We start from the raw sequence: 20,252 nt of genomic DNA, 5'->3' as shown, positions 1-20,252 counted from the left end.
TACAGCTTTTCAAACAAAACATATTTTCTTTTAGTTTTAACGAAAGAGGACGATATGCCTGGTACGTTAACAGTATTATAACATGAAAACAAATGAGCCGAAAGTGAAAAAAAGCCAGAATACAAAATTATCGACATAACTGAGAAACTCAGAATGCATTCGTCATAATTGATATATTTAACAGTTGGGATTATTCTATGCAAACTCATCGTAAATTCCATGAGTGAAATTTTGTATTTGCACCAGACTCGTGTTTCGTCTACAAAAGACTCACCAGTGACGCTCGAATAAAATTAAAGTTGTTAAAAAGGCAAAATAAAGAACGAAGTTGATGAGCAGTGAGGATAAAAAGTTCCTAAAAGTTTTGCCAAATACAGCTAAAGGTAATCGACAAATGTTCCTGAGGTGGAAATGCCTGAGTACAATGTATGCAAAAAATTCAAAGATTTGTAAAAAGTTAATTTATAATTATGACCTTATCAATGATAATTCGTGTCAACATAGAAGTAGCAATAAAAATAATAAGTTTTTAAATTTTAATGTATATCTGTCTTTACAAATCAGACTTCATTTCACTAGCGCATGAATTCCAGCAGTCTTTGGCTATCATAAAACACTGTTCAGAACAACGAAGTTTTTCAATTTCTGCTGATATAACTTTACATCTTTCTGCACATTTATTGTTGACGTCATCGCATGTACACATACAAGGGTTATGTTTAGCCCATTCATCACATCCACTGGCCAACATTAATAAACAGCAGAGGAGTAATACAAATTTCAATATATGCATGACTTCAACAGTTCTGAAAACAAATCAATTAAAAATATCTACTCACAAAAAACATACTGAGTGCACGACTGTAATGGTAGAGGTAAATTAAAAAAAAATATTTTCATGAAAATCAGGCGGCGAATAAGGATTTAAGACTATACTTTCCAGTCAAATGGCTGTAAAATGTCTAATGAAATGACTATAACAAATTTTTTGTAAGACCACATTGACGATGATAGCACTTCAAACATTGGACTGCATTACTTTTATCCCGTAAATAAATGCCAAAAAATGTCTTCTTTGGTTAAAAACATATTACATGCCTTCGAAAAGAAGCCTTCGGTAGGTATATACAATCCTAGGATAGAAGTCCCTTTATAAATCTACAGTCTTTCAACGAAATAATCTTACAAAAAAATGTATCGAGATGGAAAAAACCAGCAACATGTAAATGTGATTTAATCTGTATCAATATAGAATGTTATCATCAGCTTTTAAACTTTTAAGTCAATTTTCTAAACTTTAAATGTTTAAGGTGAAAATAAATTAAGTAAAAGGTTCAAACTCTATCTACTTTTTATTTAAACCAGTAAATCAATAAAATGACGCATTTCGTGTTCACTACAGTATTGAGCGAGTAATTATCGGTCAAAGATTTCAGGAATATAAAATAAACAACAACTTGGAACGAAAAAGAGAACTTGAATATTTCATTCAAAATACAGAATGCTTGCAATTGCACTATCGATGGTTTTTATGGATATACCGAGACAAATAAATTAGTTTTGACTTATAATGGTCTTTCTACCTTTATAAATTGTTAGGATGAAGAGTTGTCTCATGGAACTCATACCACATCGTCTTATATCTAGCCAAGAATAATCCCACTAGTAACAAATTTGACCAGCAACTGTTTTTCAAATTTCTACTTCAAAATCCAAATGCCAAAAGCGGGTACAGGTATTTAAATTCACTAGATACTGTTTACTCAGTCAGCAAGGAATATGGTATATGTTTTTGATAGCGTAAAATAAAGTTTCTACATATTGATACATTTCTAAATATGCTACGATAAAATCCGCATTTTGTATAATTTAGCCAGAATCATTATTTAAAATTGTTGTTGTTGTTTGTTGCCATTCTTTTTTATCTTGTTGACCTTCTTTAATCCGTTTTTATATATTTCTTGGCTTGAAAGGTGTTACAAATACTTACTTTTCTGGATACCATATATTTCAAGCTTCATATATGTTGATAACACCATAAATCATCTTTATAACCTATGACATGTGTACAACATAATTCGGAAATTGTGTAGGAAATTCATCATATAAACGTAGTGTCATTGTTATACAAAAGTAATATATTATCAATACACGTAAAATAAACAAGTCCTTGAAAATAATCGGAAACAGTATTGGTTTCATATTATGTTGATAATAAAAAACGACAGGTGGTTTTAAACATTTAAAAGAATTTTAAGAAGCACTTTAATGTTTGATAAACAATCGGGTATATATTGACTGCGAAATTTGACATTGGTGATACATTTAAGTTTTAAGATATTTACTTTAATAAGATTTAATCATTAAGCATTAAATCAATTTAATAAATTAAGATTATCGTCTGATAAACTAGAGTTATCTTTTCTTTAATTTTGAAGGACTTGAGCGTCTTTCATTTACCTACATAATTTCGTAAGCGGTTTTCCCGCTTTTATTTGGTATAAAATTGCATGCTTTTCGTGATTTGTTCATTGCGTGATTTGAACTGAAGGAACACAAAAGGATGGGCTGATTCAGACATAAGATAAGTACATATGTTTTAGTGATAAATAGAAATAGTTGTTGCAGTTGAATTTTCTGAATGATTTTATTTCTGTAATTTATAAAAGAATAATTTTATTTTATTTGAAAGTTGTTCTTGCAAATAGTTTGATTCTTAATTCAATGTATCGCTTACTTCGATAGCATTTATACTGACTAGACTATTATTCAATAGTTACATTTGTGCACACATATATTAATCGTTGAATACATGTAGCATTAAATTTAAAATGCTTTAATACAGGTGATATATTTGTTTTGATTGTAATGTATGAGCGTTATTCTTTAAACAGGTAATTACATGTTTGTAGTGTAAGCCGTGTTAACATTTACATGCCCGCTAATGTTTAATTTGTTCCACGTACATCTTTTATAAGTTTTTTAATTTGCAGATAATTAAATAAGCTTGGTAATTTAACTTACCGTTTATAACGACGTTATATTTGGTTTGAAGGAACATTGCACTTGTTTTAATTGTGTTTTGTTACCAACTTCAGTTGTTTAATGCATTCAAATGTATTAATTTTATTTAAGACAACGTAGTGGGTTATATGTGGTATTTCATTTATCTAAATCGAATGATTGAAATTTTATAAGAAGTTGAATTTATATTTTGAAAGGTGAATGGGCTTTTAAGACTTGATGTATACATGTAGCTAATCTGTTTTTATAATTATAATAGTTTATAACAATGCCAAGAGATAGAGGCAGGCGTCGTCGGCAGGACCCGGTTGGAGACTTCGTCTTAGAATGGCTCCCAGGGAACAACTTCAACTACCATTTAGGAATGAGAAAAGGCGTCCCAAAGTTGATATTGATGAAGATGCCCCTGTAGGAAGAAGACGGAGTTGTTGATGGACCTCAACTAGTTGCCTTGCAACCAGATGTAGAATTCAAGAGATTGAACCTAAATTAGCTGCCTTAGGTGAGGTTATTGAAGTTTTTGATGAACATCTAATGTTGCCTGGTTTAAATGAGGTTGTTTTATTGATAAGTCAAAAGCTTAAGGAATTTTGAATATATTGATTTGTCCCTTTTGCATTCACAACAATTTCAACAGTCAAACAAATGAAAACACCATTGGCATTAATGACGGTATGCTGGTTATACAAAACAAAGTTAGGAAAAACCATACTGTTAATTCTGTTGAGGATTGGACTGATTGTTTTATTGCTTATGCCCAGGTCCTTATTGAAAGGTATCCTGGAAAAGCAAGTGAACTTTTCTCATATATGTCAATAATAAGGGGTGCAGCGGCTGATCATCCTGTTGAAAAATGGTATTCTTATGACCAACAATCTCGTTTGAGAGTATCGAGGGATCATACTGAAAAATGGTCATCCAGAGATGGTTTTTTGTGGTTGCGTATTTTAACTAACAATACCCAAAAACAACAGCAGGCTAATGTTGGTTATAAATGCTGAGATTTTAATTTTAAAGGTTTTTGCAATAAACGCAATTGCCAACACAGGCATGCATGTCTCAAATGTGGTTTTAATCATCCTGCTTTACGATGTCGTTGCTTTATGGACAATGAAGGTAATACTGGTCCATCTAGGTTTAAGAGAAATACCATTTCACCTTTTGTTAACAACTCTGCTAATAGACAAAACCCAAAAGGAGGTTGTCAGCAAAGATAATTTATAATTTTTCAGAACTACATCCAGACCAGTTTAATATTTGGGCCCTAGGAACATCTCCGGTTAATGTAAATGAACTCTCTAAGCTTCTGGAACTATATCATGATAAACAAAGCGCTGTTGAACTTTTGAATGGATTTAAATATGGTTTTAAAATTCATTAGGTCCTAGACGTTCATGTGAATATAGAAATTTGTTGTCTGTTTTGAAAAACCCTATTGAAGCTCAAAAGAAGTTGAATAATGAGATATCATTAGGTCGAATGGAAGGCCCATTCAAACATAAACCTATTTCAAATCTTCGGTGCTCTCCTATTGGTTTAGTTCCTAAGAAAACTGGTGGACTTAGATTGATAACTTATTTGTCTTACTTCCAAAGGAAAGTATCAATGATTTTATTGATACTCAGTTTACCAAGGTCACTTATTCATCATTTGACAATGCAGTCAAAATTGTTAAACAAATGGGGAATTCGGCTTTAATGGCAAAAATGAATATTAAATCGGCATTTCCTTTACTTAAATGTTATCCTGGTGATTTTGATTTTTTAGGCATCAAACTAAATGGTCTTTACTATATCCAAAAAAATAATGCCCATGGAATGTTCTATTAGTTGTGCTACATTTGAAAAATTTTCAACCTTTTTACATTGGTCAGTTAAAATTAAAACGCATTCTGAAAATTTGGATCATTATCTTGATGATTTTATTTTTGTTGGAGAAGCTCATAAAGATGACTGTCTCTTTCTTATGACTGCATTTTCGAAAGTTTGTTCAAACTTTGAAGTTCCTATAGCAAATAAAAAAAAAAAAAAAAAAAAAAAAAAAAAAAAACCAGAAGGTCCTTGCACAAAACTGGAATGTTTAGGTTTGTTAATTTATTCAGATGAGATGTTGGTTAGAATACCAGTGTTAAAATCAAAACTTAAGATCAGATAAATTGGGTATTGGCGTCTATATGGCTTTTAAAAATGTTAAAAAATCTCATCATTTTATAAGATTGACCAAAGGAATACGAGATCATTTGCATATGTGGCAATATTTTTATAAAGAATTTAATGGCTATACATATATCCAAGATTTAGATTGGGTTTCAAATGCTGATTTACATTTGTATACTGACAGTGCAGGTGGTCATTCACTGGTTTCTGCAGCTTATTTAAATGGACCATGGGCAATTTTACAATGGCCATAATTGGGACAAAGTTTTATTAAGTGACATTACTTATTCGGAAATTATACCTATTGCTTTGGCCATCTATTTATGGAAAGAAAGGTTTACGAATAAGAAGATAATTTTTCATTGTGATAATATGGCTGTTGTTACAATTTTAAATTCAAAATCTTCAAAAAAAGACGGGGTTATTTTTTGTTAAGAAAAATAGTTTTGTGGACATTGTTATTTAATTTTCAATTTAAAGCGTTGCATATTTTTTAAAAATACAATTTTATTGCTGATGCTTTATCTCGTGGACAGATGAAGAAGTTCAGAGAAGTAACGAGCAATGCCGACCGGACGCCACAGACTATTCCACACGAATTCCTAGATCTTTTGTTATAGAAGCTTCAAAATTGTTGAATTATTCAATTTCTCAAAGTACAAGAAATGTTTATGAAAATGCATTGCATTCGTTCAATATGTTCAGGATGGAATATTCTATTCCCCTTAGTTGGCCACCAAGTAACAGACAAATTATTGGTTATATTGGTTTTTTTGTCACTAAATCATTGTTCATCATTACAATTAGATCATATATATCTGGAATAAGTTACAAATTAAAAATTCAAGGGAACATAGATTTAACTAAATCTTTTATCATACAGAAACTTTTGGGTGGTTGTGATAGACATTACAACTCTTAAGATCTTCGGGAACCTTTGACTATTGATATTTTGATTAGATTAAATGTGGCTTTGAGACACGTGTGCTCTTCTTATTATGAAACAATATTGTATTTAACAGCATTTAACTTAGCTTGATGCTTTTTACGTGAGCATATTTTACATAGGCGGGATGTTTATATTGACCTTCTTAAATCAGCTGTTTATTACGATAATTTTTTTTCAAAAACTGATCAAAAAGGGAGATCCACTACTTTAGTTGTAAAAAATAAATAAAAATGAATCAAATGAGATTTGTCCTCTACAAAGTTTGAAAGCCTTTTTGCAAATAAGACCTGGAAACGATGGTCCTCATTTTTGCCATATAAATGGGAAATCATTGACAAGATTTCAGTTTCAGACTGTTTTAAACAAAGGGGGGTTAGATCTTACCTACACAAAGTTTAGGGCAAGGCTATTAAACATACTGATTTTGATGATATCCATCCAACTCTTTTCGCTGATGATGGCGAATCTGTCATATATTGGCAATGACATTTTTATTAATGCTATTCAGTCAGCATTAGAGTTGTTTACTAAGTATCCAAACAGATTTTTATATCCAGATGAATTTTAAACTGTTTAAAGTTGTAAGCCATCGTGCATGGACACATGAAGTTGTATGTCAGTTGAATAATTTATTTCAGTTGTTAAACGCATGCATCAAGTTGAACAGCTCTGTTGAATATACAACAGTTTTGTTGTTAGTTGTAAATACATAGTTGAATATTTTTTTTGTTGTGCACGTTGTTTATATTTGTACTGTTGTATAGTAAAGTTGATTACTTCATTGATCCTTTGTATAGTAAAGTTGATTACTTCGTTGATCTGTTGTATAGTAAAGTTGATTACTTTGTTTATCAGTTGTATAGTAAAGTTGATTACTTCGTTGATCTGTTGTATAGTAAAGTTGATTACTTTGTTGATCTGTTGTATAGTAAAGTTGATTACTTCGTTGATCTGTTGTATAGTAAAGTTGATTACTTCGTTGATCTGTTGTATAGTAAAGTTGATTACTTTGTTGATCTGTTGTATAATAAAGTTGATTACTTCGTTGATCTGTTGTATAGTTTAAGTGATATTCTTCGTTGAACTGTTATATAGTATAGTTGATATATTTCATTGAACTGTTGTATAGTATAGTTGATATACTTCGTTGAACTGTTGTATAGTATAGTTGATATACTTCGTTGAACTGTTGTTAAGTATAGTTGATATACTTCGTTGAACTGTTGTATAGTATAGTTGATATACTTCGTTGAACTGTTGTTTAGTATAGTTGATATACTTCGTTGAACTGTTGTATAGTATAGTTGGTATACTTTGTTGAACTGTTGTATAGTATAGTTGATATACTTCGTTGAACTGTTGTATAGTATAGTTGATATACTCCGTTGAACTGTTGTATAGTATAGTTGATATACTTCGTTGACCTGTTGTATGGTATAGTTGATATACTACGTTGAACTGTTGTATAGTATAGTTGATATACTTCGTTGAACTAATGTTTAGTATAGTTGATATACTTCGTTGAACTAATGTCTAGTATAGTTGATATACTAATGTTTAGTTGTTAAACTCCGTTCAATTAATATGTTTGTTCAAAACCTAGGTTTTTTCATTTGTTTTGTGTGTTAAAGTTAATTTTTTGTCATGGATTGATAAATTTTGTTTGGCGATGCTTACAAACAAGTTTGCTAGCATTTGGCTGAATTTATTACAGTTGGCGTCTGGTAGCCCAGTTGCCATTTGGAGAAAACATATGATGGTTGCCCTTCTATGTTTTTATCTTGGACATTAATGAGACATTGTCGATGAATGCAAATTCATAGGCCGGTTGATATATAGTTGAACTGTCCTAATAAATCCATGAAAAAAAATTGCCAAAATTCAAACTTACTATTTGTTGTTTTTTATTATGATAATTATTTAGTTTGTCTTACAACTTATCTTCATTTGTATAACGAAGGTAATCTGGAGTCATTGGAAATATTGCGAGTGATTTCAATGGATTTGGGTTATCTTTTATCTGGTATATCGAATTCCTAAATTTATATCTGTTGGTTTCTTTCGAATATTTAATAATAAGATTTAATCATTAAGCATTAAATCAATTTAATAAATTAAGATTATCGTCTGATAAACTAGAGTTATCTTTTCTTTAATTTTGAAGGACTTGAGCGTCTTTCATTTACCTACATAATTTCGTAAGCGGTTTTCCCGCTTTTATTTGGTATAAAATTGCATGCTTTTCGTGATTTGTTCATTGCGTGATTTGAACTGAAGGAACACAAAACCCACCCTATCCCACCCTTGAGAATATTTTCTGCTCTCTGTTGTATATTTTCAGATATCTTTAAAGAAGCGTCATGGATTGGACAGAATATGAACTGAATATATTGATTTACTGAATGGCTGAATTTATTACAGTTGGCGTCTGGTAGCCCAGTTGCCATTTGGAGAAAACATATGATGGTTGCCCTTCTATGTTTTTATCTTGGACATTAATGAGACATTGTCGATGAATGCAAATTCATAGGCCGGTTGATATATAGTTGAACTGTCCTAATAAATCCATGACAAAAAATTGCCAAAATTCAAACTTACTATTTGTTGTTTTTTATTATGATAATTATTTAGTTTGTCTTACAACTTATCTTCATTTGTATAACGAAGGTAATCTGGAGTCATTGGAAATATTGCGAGTGATTTCAATGGATTTGGGTTATCTTTTATCTGGTATATCGAATTCCTAAATTTATATCTGTTGGTTTCTTTCGAATATTTAATAAGTCACAATCAGAAAAAAATAATACCTAGCCTATCGACAAACAAATGTACTAAATCGAGTGCATAGAATCACTGATAAAACTAACTCTACGTGTAGTATTGATTCAACTTTACCACAATATGAAGAAAAATAATTTATTCTCATAGACATTAAGGGGACAATATTCACTGTTCACAAGTAGAAAGGTGTAAACTGTGTTCCATTATATTCGCCTGTGGCTTTAGCAAAGTAAATTTTAGCCCAACTTAGATCTCCTATCATTACCAAATATTCACAAAACTAAAACAATTACTCCCTTAGCAACCACTTATGCTGGTACTGAGGAAGCATTTATGAGAAAACTTCCAACTATTACCGTCAAGTGTTTTGAAATCAAAATATCAAATACTCGAATAATTCTTATGAATTATCACTTTACAACATATAAAAAGTTTCTATAAATGTTAATTTCAGCTAACAAGTGTACATGTATTTTCATTAGATCAGAACAAAACAAAACATTTGATCACCTTTGCTATTCTATATATCACAAACTCGAAGACGGTAACGTGCAAAAGCGAAAATACTAACTATTACAATTAAAGATAACTTTGTATGCAGACTTTTAGTGTCAAATATTTTATACTTTTACAGAAAAATAACTCGATTAACAGGTACTGTTGGCAAAATGATTTAACATGGACCAATTATAAGGTAAGTTATTGAGTAGGTTAAGATATTTAGAGTCGAAACAGAACACATATGGGATTCTGGGATGGATTGTTCGTTTTACATATTTTTTTTAGTTAGTGTAAATTTGTTTTTTTTTGTAATTGTTAAAATGTAGAAATCTCTTGTAAAAACCGTAAATATAACAAAATTTACGTAAACATTAGTATAAAAATGATAAAAAGTTAAATCAGAAAAATACTGAACTCCGAGGAAATTTTAAAACGGAAAGTCACTAATCAAATTACAAAAAGCTTAAACACATCAATCGAATAGATAACAACTGTCATTTCCTGAAATTGTACATTGACAGGCACTTTCTTGTGTAGAATATGTAGGATTCAACCAGATTGTATAGCCAATAAAACCCCTCATTTATATGAGAGTCGCATCAAATTCCATTAAATTGACAAGGATGTGTGCACATAGCAAACAGATCTAATAGTTATAAAAAATGTATGTTTTACGGACACAGCTAAATCTAAAAAAATCCTGCATGTATGTACGTTTAAAAGTGACATAACTATTCCGTGAATTTAGCTATTTTAAAGCAAATATTTATCTCGAATTAACGTAGACGGAATTTATAGAAGAAAACTTAGGTATAACAAAATGTAATCTCTTGTCAAACGAAAGTAACCTGAACATCATGTTATCATTATAAGGAGAAAAAATAAGTATTTGATAATTTAATGGTTTTGAAAGCGAATTCGTGTACGGCTTAAGATCGTAATTTATGCACTTAATTTGTTCAACATTTTAAAAGATTGTTTTTCATTTCAAGTTCACATTCTTTCGGAATTTAAAACCCATAGAAATTTCATGACCAAATACACGTCCGAAGTTATCCTGGTTTTTTTTCAGTTATACGCGAACGGTCGTATTCAAGTTACATTGATTTTTTCAACTTTTTGGTAAATTCAATAATAAATTTGGACTAGCTTAAAAGAGGTAGAATAGATATAGATCATAGTTGCTTAGTCCTTTTAATACTCATACAAATTCGGGACAGAATATCAAAGGGACATTCAAACTCATAAGGAAAAAGAACTAATTGGAAACGACATGGCTTCAAAAGTAATTGACAAACAGACAAAAAACAAATATATTTGGGTGATCTTAAGTGCTCCAGAAAAATTAGCAGATCCTGTTCTATGTGGCACCCGTTGTGTTGCTAATGCTCATACAAACCCGGTTATTAGTTTAATTCTGTCGTTCTCAGTGGGGGAAAAGGGGTCCGGATTGTAGCTATGACAATTGGAACCTACTCATCGACATCTGAGAAAAGGATATTCCATAACGGTCAATTAACTCGCAATTGCGTACATAAAATTTATGTTTATTACATTGAAATGGAAATTTCACAATTTGGATGCCAAAATAATTTCTTTTTTCGTAAAGTTTTGGTTTCAACAGACCATCATTGCCAATTTCCTGAATTAAAGTCAAAATATGTAGCAGAATTGATTGGATTGTACCTGTTTATTCTTTAAATTTATCTAAAGTTCGATGGGAGAAATGCATTTAACATTTTGACAAAATTTTGAATTATTTAGTGAATGGACATCTTTATGGCTGTAAATATTATTTGACAATGATTGTACATGATATATTTTAATATGTTTAAGAATATTTCTTTTTGGCATTTGTGATTTATTAACCAATTGAACCTCAATACTCGATAGATCATGTGAAAAGATAACAGTATTTATGATATGTGAATAAGGCACTAATCCTAGTGATTTAGAAAGCGATTTAATATTTGTTGTAGCTTCCTGGTTAGATTGTGTTCAGTAAAAAAGGTACGTACAGTTTCATTTTACATTAATTTGGAAGATACGTTTGACATTTATATGTCAAAAATGGATACCTATAATTAGATATTTACCGTTAAGTACGTATTTCTTCTTTTTGATGACAAAAATCCTCGGTATTAATTATTGAACACAAGTCCCATTTAAAAAATCTTCCTTGTCATACAATTTTACAGATAATTTATAAAATTGAGAATGGAAATGGGGAATGTGCCAAAGAGACAACAACCCGACCATAGAAAAAAACAACAGCAGAAGGTCACCAACAGGTCTTCAATGCAGCGCTTTTACTGTCTGACTATAGCTATAATTTGATAAATTACGTATACAATGGTAAAATAAAAATGTAGAATTATAACAGGAAATTGTAGTTATGGTAATTGTTTTCAAATTTGGGAGTCTTTTCAAAGTATCTTACACAAAAAATATACAAGATATTGCAAGCCGTGCGTAACCTGGTGTGGTAAAGGATTTTCTATACGGCTAATTGTAATCATCAGAAAAAATTAGCGCCGAAAGGAAATAAGATGTTCGTCATTATTGTTAAATACATGCTTCAATATTGAATTTCTAATAGTCATCAGTGTAGCAGTTGCCTTTGATTTGACTGGTTGAGTGAAATAAAAAGTAAAATATCAAAATTATTGAAAATTCGAAACGACAAGTGCATCATCAAATGGCAAAATACAGTTTTCTTTGAGATGCCCTCTGCCACAGCAGCTTTTAGAATCAATTAGAGATGTTTTCAGGATTTTATAGAAAAGGAGAAATACATTTCAAACTGTAGATTTCTAAAATGTCACTGTTTTCCCTTATCAGGAAAGATTTATGTAATTTATGTTGAAAGTTTTTAAAATGGGTCTGTTCACATGTATCACAAATCGTTATCAAAAACACATTACAAATAGTACTTCCACTTGTGTGAAAATATTTCAATGAGACTTTAATTTAAATTTATAACTATCCAGTAAGTACAATTCAAAAATCGATATGATATCTGACAAGAGATTCTTTATCACGTACTTTGTATTTTATTTTGATAGTATTTGAACTTTATGAATGAAATGATAATAGCACATGCATTTGACTTTTACAGGTACCAATGAGACAAGTCTACAGGTTATTGTTGTTTATTTTGGGAAATTTGGAATGTAAGTATATGCATTTCTCATCTCTGCAACTTGGTAGTATTTGTGTTATCTATCACTATCTTATATGAATATTGACTAATATATAAAAGGAAAATGATACAGATATATCATGCTTGCAAAGGGGTATTGTAAAAAATAGAGATTAGGAATTAAACCATTTTCTAGAGCCCAGTAGTCAGCACTTCGGTGTTGCCATGAATATCATTTATATGGTATATTTTATAAATTTACTGTTTGCACTAAGGATTTTCTTATCCCAGACATAGATAACCTACATCGTAATTGGCACAACTTTTTGAATTTTGGATCATCAATGCTCTTCAACTTCTTTCGCTTTCTAACTATTTTGATCTGACCGTAACTGGTGAGTCTTATGTAGACGAATTGCGCGTCTGGCGTATTAAATTATAAGCCTGGTACATTTGATAACTATTTACTAACTGGCGGATCTCTGAATAACCCATTCAGGCTATGTGATTCAGTGATGAACCACTTAAAAAACTACTCCGGGATACAGTTTCAATATTGAATTTCGCTAGATACATTTTTTTTTGTAATTACCTTATCCCGCATTAAATGTAAAGATCGAAATTGTTTAATTTCATGTTTTGAGTAAAAAAATATTATATATTATTTTGTAAGACAAATCGAATATAAATGCATTGCATGATAAAGTTATTCTTTTAACATTTTGAATAGGTTTCTCATCACAGTCTACACAGCAACCACGTTGGAATGATGATATCAGCGGCTTACACGAAATACCGGAAAATTTACCACTAGGTAGGTAATGAATGACTTCCAAATTTATCTTCTTCGTTACGATTTATGCGGGCTCTATTTCTGTTTATTGTTAATGAAAATATAATAATTCTAAGATGGATATATGTATACTTGTTAGTCCAGACTCACGATATACATCATCTATATTCTAATGTGTAAAGTATTTTAATGTGTATTTTTTTATATGTTCAACTTGAACCATGTTTCTCTGCTCATATAAATTGCATTGCATGCATTTTCATAGGTCAGATACGTGGATAAATCATGTTCAATAAAAACAAATCCTATTTTTTGTCGAAATATAATGTAAATGAGACAATAGAAAAAAAATACATAATGCACTATGTTTTTTTCAGATTCAAAATTAGCCACAATAAGTGCAACAGGACAGAATGGTGTTGATGTAATTCTTATGACATATGGCACAGAAACAGAAAGACGAGTCTCTTTCAATTATACGAAAGGCATAAACGCTGTTGGTACCGTTTATTTAAAGGAAGAAATGGATAGAGAAGTAAATATAACTCCATCTATTTCGTGTCTCTTTAAAAACAATAAAACAAAGTAAGAATATCATGAACTTGCTGCGTTTGACTGGTTTTAATTACCACAGCTACTAAAATATATGTTTAATATAACATATAGAAATGTGTATTCGCTAATTGAGTAATGACTATATACATCAAGACGTATATTCACTAAGAGGACCAATGTTTTTGGTATCCTCTAATGGTATTTAAATATAATTGAAAACACTTATGTATTTCTGCTAGTAAAAAACGTAATGCAATAAAGAATTTATAATTGTCACATACTTTTAGAAAAATCTGTATTGCCACCTTTTCAATTGTAGGAAATGAGTACATGGGAGCTTTATTTTAAAGCATACGACAGTAAAATAGGACCTGATCAGGTAAAACGTGATATTTTTGAATTCGGTGATGGGGTTGATACTTCTATTTTTTGACTCATTTGGGGGGATTAAGAATGCAAAATGGAGCAATTGAATGATGTGATGACGTTTACTTTAATTTTCCTTTTTGCAAAATTGAAGTGAATCAATAAACACATGTTGAATTATTGGTCTTATGTAGACGAAACGCGCGTCTGGCGTACTAAATTATAATTCTGGTATCATTGATAACTAATTAGCTCATACTAAATATACTAGGTACTATTGATTTTCTTTAAACAAGGATGTACAACAATAAAGCTATACAGCCTTTCTTTCCAAAGAACCTGTGGTGACAAATCTTTTCTTCCTATTTTATACTTAGCATTGTAGAATATTCCAACTTTTCATTGTGTCTAGGTTAGAGAAGGGAAATTGACTATATATATTACAGACGTAAATGACAATGCACCGAAGTTTACAGAACCATTTTATCAACAAGAGGTACCTGAAGTATGTATGATACTAATTATATCATATTCAGAACTGGTAATAACAGTAATAAAATAAATATTGCTCTTCCGGATTCTCATTTTGACAAATAAAGTTATTCATTGATGCTCAAACCAGTTATCTCCGTCAATATTATTAATCAATTATTTATCTACTTGAAATTAACAACTAAACTATACAGAAGAATTTTTGCAAAAACGTTTTTGATGCTATAGATTAGTACATATATAGTTATATAAAGATATCAAACATATTTATCATTTCTATTAACTAAATGGATTTAATGTAACTGCTATTTTACGAAATTTTGCTTAGATCTTACTGACTGATACTTTTTTCATAAACATAAGACTGATTATCGCTAGAAACTTAGGCTGTCACGTCATCATACGTAAAATAGCGATAAATAGATTACGTTGGTCATCCCATCTCCATTTGTTCCTCACTTTCGCCGTATCTGCTCAAGCGAAAAAATCACTCTCGTTGAGATTATCAACTATAGTCTATAAGTATAACACTTCTTGATATCAGTAAATGTTGCATAACAGGATTTATTTAGATGAAGATTAACCTAAAATACTGAAACATAATCAATCTCATTACACTTTTCCAATTATGTTGTCTTAAAATATAGTATCATTCATGTCATTGCTATATAACATTTAGAGAATCAGGCAGTGAGTCACTGTGCTTAAACGGCTGTGGGTAACTTAAGTTACCCACAGCCCAAGATGGAGCCGCTTTGCGTCGGTTAGGGACTTCTCTTCTATAGAATAACAATACCATGGATGCATCAATTAAACCACTGAATTAAAAAGTTGTATTAATTGTTTAGGGGAACCCCTAAACTTAACAGGTGATTAAATTCTACAAAAAAAAAAAACCGATCTCAACACGATTTGAAAAAACGCTTAGGCTGTCCGTAACTTAAAAACAACTTGTCCGTAACTTTCAAAGAATCGACATACGTGGATGTAATGTTTTACTTGTGATCTCTAGTATGATATAATTCATTTGAATTAGAATGGAAGACAAAATTGGGAATAATATGAAAAAAATAACGATAAATCCGTTAAACTCGGGTCTGATTTTTTATAACGTCGGGATGCCCAAATCGCCCAGTTCGGAGGGTGGTTTCCTACCATTGCAGTTAATCGTTTAAACATCATTGTTGATTTTTATTTTTGAACAAGTAAACTACACAAGAATTTTTTACACATGCATTTCGCGTGTATGCACTAACTGATTTTCTGCCAGCAATGACAAAAGTAGATCATGCGTAAATCCGGGATTATTTTTTTTTTTGGGGTAGGGGAGGGAAGACCAAAATTGCCCAATCACATGACGATTATCAAAGGTTCAGCCAAAAACGATTATATTCAAAAGACATTCCTTTCCATTGATTTTAAAAAAAATCACTTAATTCTAAGTCCAATGACATTACGATTCGATTAGAATTTAAAGTGGCCTGTTGCATTCGATGCTCGAACTTTATAGATTTGCAGTAAAGAGAAAACTTGAAGAAAGGACATTTTGTAAAAATATATAAAACCTAGTTTTACAGCTAGCTGGATATTTCACTTGTATGCAAGTTGCATTAAATTTCATTAAATTGAACTAAACTAAAAGACACAATAGTTAAAATTCAGTGACATAAAAGGAATAGAGCAATCAACATAGTGTAACAATTAGAAATAGTATATGAAAATATAATTAACTAAGACAACAGAGTAATTTAATAGTTTAACAACCCCTGATGACATACAAAGAGAAATAAAAAAAAACAAAAACACTAGGAAACGTATTCAAAACAAAATAACACTATAACTTACAGGTGGAATGTATAAATACCGAACCGCGTCAAAGAGTATTCATCAAAATACAAATAAAAAGAAACAGAGGTGAATATAAACCGCAAACAGATAATAAACTAAAAAAATTAAAGAGTATGACAAAGCCATGGTGCTAATCGAAAACGTCAATAAGACGCACATCAGTTAATAAAAACTCAAACCATAACCACACGTCCAGGATCGAGTACCACAAACCCCACATAAAACCACTGTGGTGTAAGTATGATGCATTAATAAAATCACATTTGGTGGTGAATGAGTAGTATAAACGGCCGTGAAGGTTACAAATATGATGTTAATTGTTGAAATTATAATTCTTAAATCAAAGGTTACCCACATCTGAAAATAAAGTTACGGACAATCTGATTATTTTCGATCAAAAAGTTACGGACGTCTTATGGATTTTTAAAAGTTGGCCTTGCGCTTTAGTGAACTCTTTACTAACAAATTTATGGTAATTGTTAGTCATTTCTTTATTCAATAATCCTATAAAAATTTACATTCTGCTTGAAAAACGTCGCAAAAGGTACATTTTGTATGAATTAAATATCAACGAGTTTAGAGTCCGCCATCTTGGGCTCTGGGTAACTTAAGTTACCCACAGCCGTTTAAGTACAGTGGTGAGTGTAGAACTTAATGAAATCTTTGTGCGACTTAGGTCAGCCGGTTTCACTTCTGTCAAGCGTTTTGTCACACTTCTTCATTGCATAAGTCCTTTAAACATCAACAAACACTATACAATGCAACGATCTCACTCTTCTTTTAAACAAATATGACAGCAAAGAATCTAGGAAGTAAGCAAAACAATTTCTTTTTCATCTCACTATAGAATGCCCTAAGGGAAAATATAGTAACCGAGATAACAGCATCCGACCCGGACAACGGCAATGGCGGGATATTTTCCTTAAGACTAGAGGTAAATAAACCATTGAATATTTAAGATGTTTAACATTTCCGAACCAAAAAACGATAGTTATTTCAACTCTTTTAGCAGCGAATTCTACCATGATGTTAACTCTTTGGTACACTGAAATATTGCAATGCAAATCGTGGAAAACATTCCTTACTGAAATAAAGGCAACAGTAGTATATCGCTGTTCAATAGTCATAAATGGATTAAGACGAAACAAATCCGTGTGTCAACCTAAAATTGAGAGAAACACGTCAACTACATGTATCAGATGAAAACAACGGAACAACAGAACCACGGAATTGCTTAGAAAACAAACGCCAACATATTTCATAGAAACAGTATATTTTAACATTTTTACCTATATCTAGTCTGTTTGTTTTATTCACATATCGTTCTCAATATAATGTAGTTGTATGTGACTGTCATTCAAGTCAGTTGTTGAGCAAACTATAGAACCAGGTTTAGCCCAGATGTATAAAATTTAAACAGTTGAAGAGATATATGATAAAAAAAATATACCTTAAATATTATTTTCCATAGCTAATACAGCGCTGGCTTATTAGGTACTTTTGGTCTGAAAAGTTGACAATCATAAAATATTTTACAGGCTGCTGGCCAGGTAAGCATGTTTGTTTTAATAAACATTACATTGAAGAAAAACACTGTTTTACATCTTAAGTTGAAATGTATTTCAACAATATTTTTCAGGCAGTTGTATTACAGTTGTATTTCTCTTATATCCAACAAATTCTTGAAATTACTACGTTAAAAAAGCAATCATTATAAGTTTTCAATAAAACACCACGATTTAACTAAAGGACAAATATTACCATCACTGCGAGAACATTCAGATAAGATCAAAACACAACAACAGAAACTCAATAAAACCTGTAAATGTGCCTTTAGAAATATTCCCAGCATCCATTTTGTTGTTAATAATGATTTTATTTTATGGACGAAGAATGACTGAGTGGAACTGTAATGCTGACGATGATATATCAAAAAACATCAGTAACAACAGTAACAACAGTTATACTAGAACAATTTAACAAATACATACACTATATTTTTTGGGTTTTTCATTCAATGATGTCTTTCAACCTTATCAATATAAACCATAGGTTCGCTAAAATGCTTCCATGAATTCATCAACTGCTTTTACATGGTTAACATGAAGATAAATACATTTCAATCACTATTTGTTGTCATTATCTGACACTTACCAGTAATATATCTACTACCGTCCCCATTGAGCTGTTCTGCATTTTGATATTTTAATCTTAAAACCATATTTTTTAATACAATATTTTTTTTATATGAATATCAAAAATAATAAGAATTCAAACATTATTAAATTTTGTTTTTAAATGTTTTACTTTTTTCAATACTGTTCAGTGGGGTTGCTGTCAATTAGTTGTCATATGCTTCATTCACGTATTCATTATCAAATATTATTTTTTTTAGGCAACACCTGATTCTAAAATTTGTTATATTCATATTTATATTTAGTTATGTAATTTTGTTGTATTAATATGTGTGTACTACAATGTACTAGTTACATATATTGTAGTCCGCACATTTATACCGAGGTGCTTTCAATATCAGCCAAAGGACTGTAGACGGTAAAACTGTTGGGACAGTTACTCTGAAGCGCGAGTTGGATTACGAAATACTTAGTTTTTATCAGTATCTTATCATTGCAACAGTAAGTATATATTCGAAACTCCTGTGCACCAGTCATCACATTATTACATATCATATAATATTACATATCGTGTAGCATATTCCTGTTTTCATGGATATTACGATCACGTGTTTCAAATAGTATTCTATGTATATGAATCTTTGTTTCTATTTTTAAGTATATTTAGGCGAGTGACAATTTAAAAAAAAACCGCTAAGTTAACGACTTTAATGCACCCACCTAACATACGGCTATATAATATATCATTCTAAAGCTTATTTCCTGTAATTTCTTGTTTGCCCTGTCGTCAATAATTCGTAATTGTTGCAATTGTTGTTAAGATTCGCACAATTGTATAGATATTTTAGAATTAAATAACTTCATTTTAACCATATGACTGTATTTTCAACCAATGCTTAATAGATGATCTATTAAAATAGTTCTTTTTTTTAAATGCCTAAAATAAAAATATTCTGTGGCTCATCTACATGTACATTGATATTTTAAAGAATCAGTACATTACATATGAATTAACAGGACAAGGATCCAGACAGACCATTGTCAAGTAATGTTACTTTAGTGATTAAAGTAAAAGATATTCAGGATTCGCCACCATACTTCCAAGGTCTTCCTTATTTCACTCAAATTAGCGAGAACGTTAATATAAACGCTGTAAGTACTGCAAATTGTATAGAAAAATAAATTACAATGTAACTCGGGTTAGTTAATAAAAACTCATCAAAGATGCAATGTTATTGCCATTTGATTAAAATGATGAAAACGATAAATGGGACATGAACGTCTTTCACAATATACCAGGGAAAAAAGTTTAAGAAAACTGAAAATATGATAAATGTACACAATAATATGAAAACTAGTAAAGAACAAATGAAGAAAATCATAAAACGTCGCCAGCATAGTCATTTATAGTCAATGATCTAGACATTTATATAAAAAAGCATATTTAAGTCACCCTTTATTTTTGTATCAGGTATCGTTCTAATTTAACATGTGTTTAATATGAATAACA

The 20,252-nt window shown here is 30.6% G+C and overlaps 1 protein-coding gene and 2 long non-coding RNA genes across 3 annotated transcripts in view; 2 read left to right on the top strand and 1 right to left on the bottom strand.

Moving 5' to 3' along the window:
* Positions 1-522: 522 nt before the first annotated feature.
* Positions 523-2,103, bottom strand: LOC143046707 (uncharacterized). The gene is made up of 2 exons (XR_012969239.1): positions 1,991-2,103; positions 523-806 (listed from the first exon to the last, which is right to left on the bottom strand). It is a non-coding gene; the product is annotated as an uncharacterized LOC143046707 (long non-coding RNA).
* Positions 2,104-2,571: 468 nt separating this feature from the next.
* On the top strand, positions 2,572-8,726 carry LOC143044648 (uncharacterized). Its single transcript, XR_012968745.1, has 2 exons — positions 2,572-3,526; positions 8,471-8,726. It is a non-coding gene; the product is annotated as an uncharacterized LOC143044648 (long non-coding RNA).
* A 2,601-nt stretch (positions 8,727-11,327) lies between these two features.
* LOC143044647 (cadherin-23-like) overlaps positions 11,328-20,252 on the top strand; it is a 49,087-nt gene continuing 40,162 nt past the window's right edge. The window contains exons 1-10 of the mRNA XM_076216706.1: positions 11,328-11,421; positions 12,530-12,584; positions 13,284-13,367; positions 13,724-13,881; positions 14,221-14,280; positions 14,680-14,772; positions 17,455-17,541; positions 18,146-18,157; positions 19,109-19,243; positions 19,760-19,894. Of these exons, the coding sequence (XP_076072821.1) occupies positions 12,536-12,584; positions 13,284-13,367; positions 13,724-13,881; positions 14,221-14,280; positions 14,680-14,772; positions 17,455-17,541; positions 18,146-18,157; positions 19,109-19,243; positions 19,760-19,894 (813 nt within the window). The 5' untranslated portion in view covers positions 11,328-11,421; positions 12,530-12,535. The remainder of the gene's footprint in view (positions 11,422-12,529; positions 12,585-13,283; positions 13,368-13,723; positions 13,882-14,220; positions 14,281-14,679; positions 14,773-17,454; positions 17,542-18,145; positions 18,158-19,108; positions 19,244-19,759; positions 19,895-20,252) is intronic.

This window comes from Mytilus galloprovincialis, chromosome 9 (genome assembly GCF_965363235.1).
Source record: "Mytilus galloprovincialis chromosome 9, xbMytGall1.hap1.1, whole genome shotgun sequence".
NCBI lineage: Eukaryota > Metazoa > Mollusca > Bivalvia > Mytilida > Mytilidae > Mytilus > Mytilus galloprovincialis.
The sequence above is the reverse complement of the archived record's forward strand: the minus strand, read 5'-3'. Positions and strand labels throughout refer to the sequence as shown.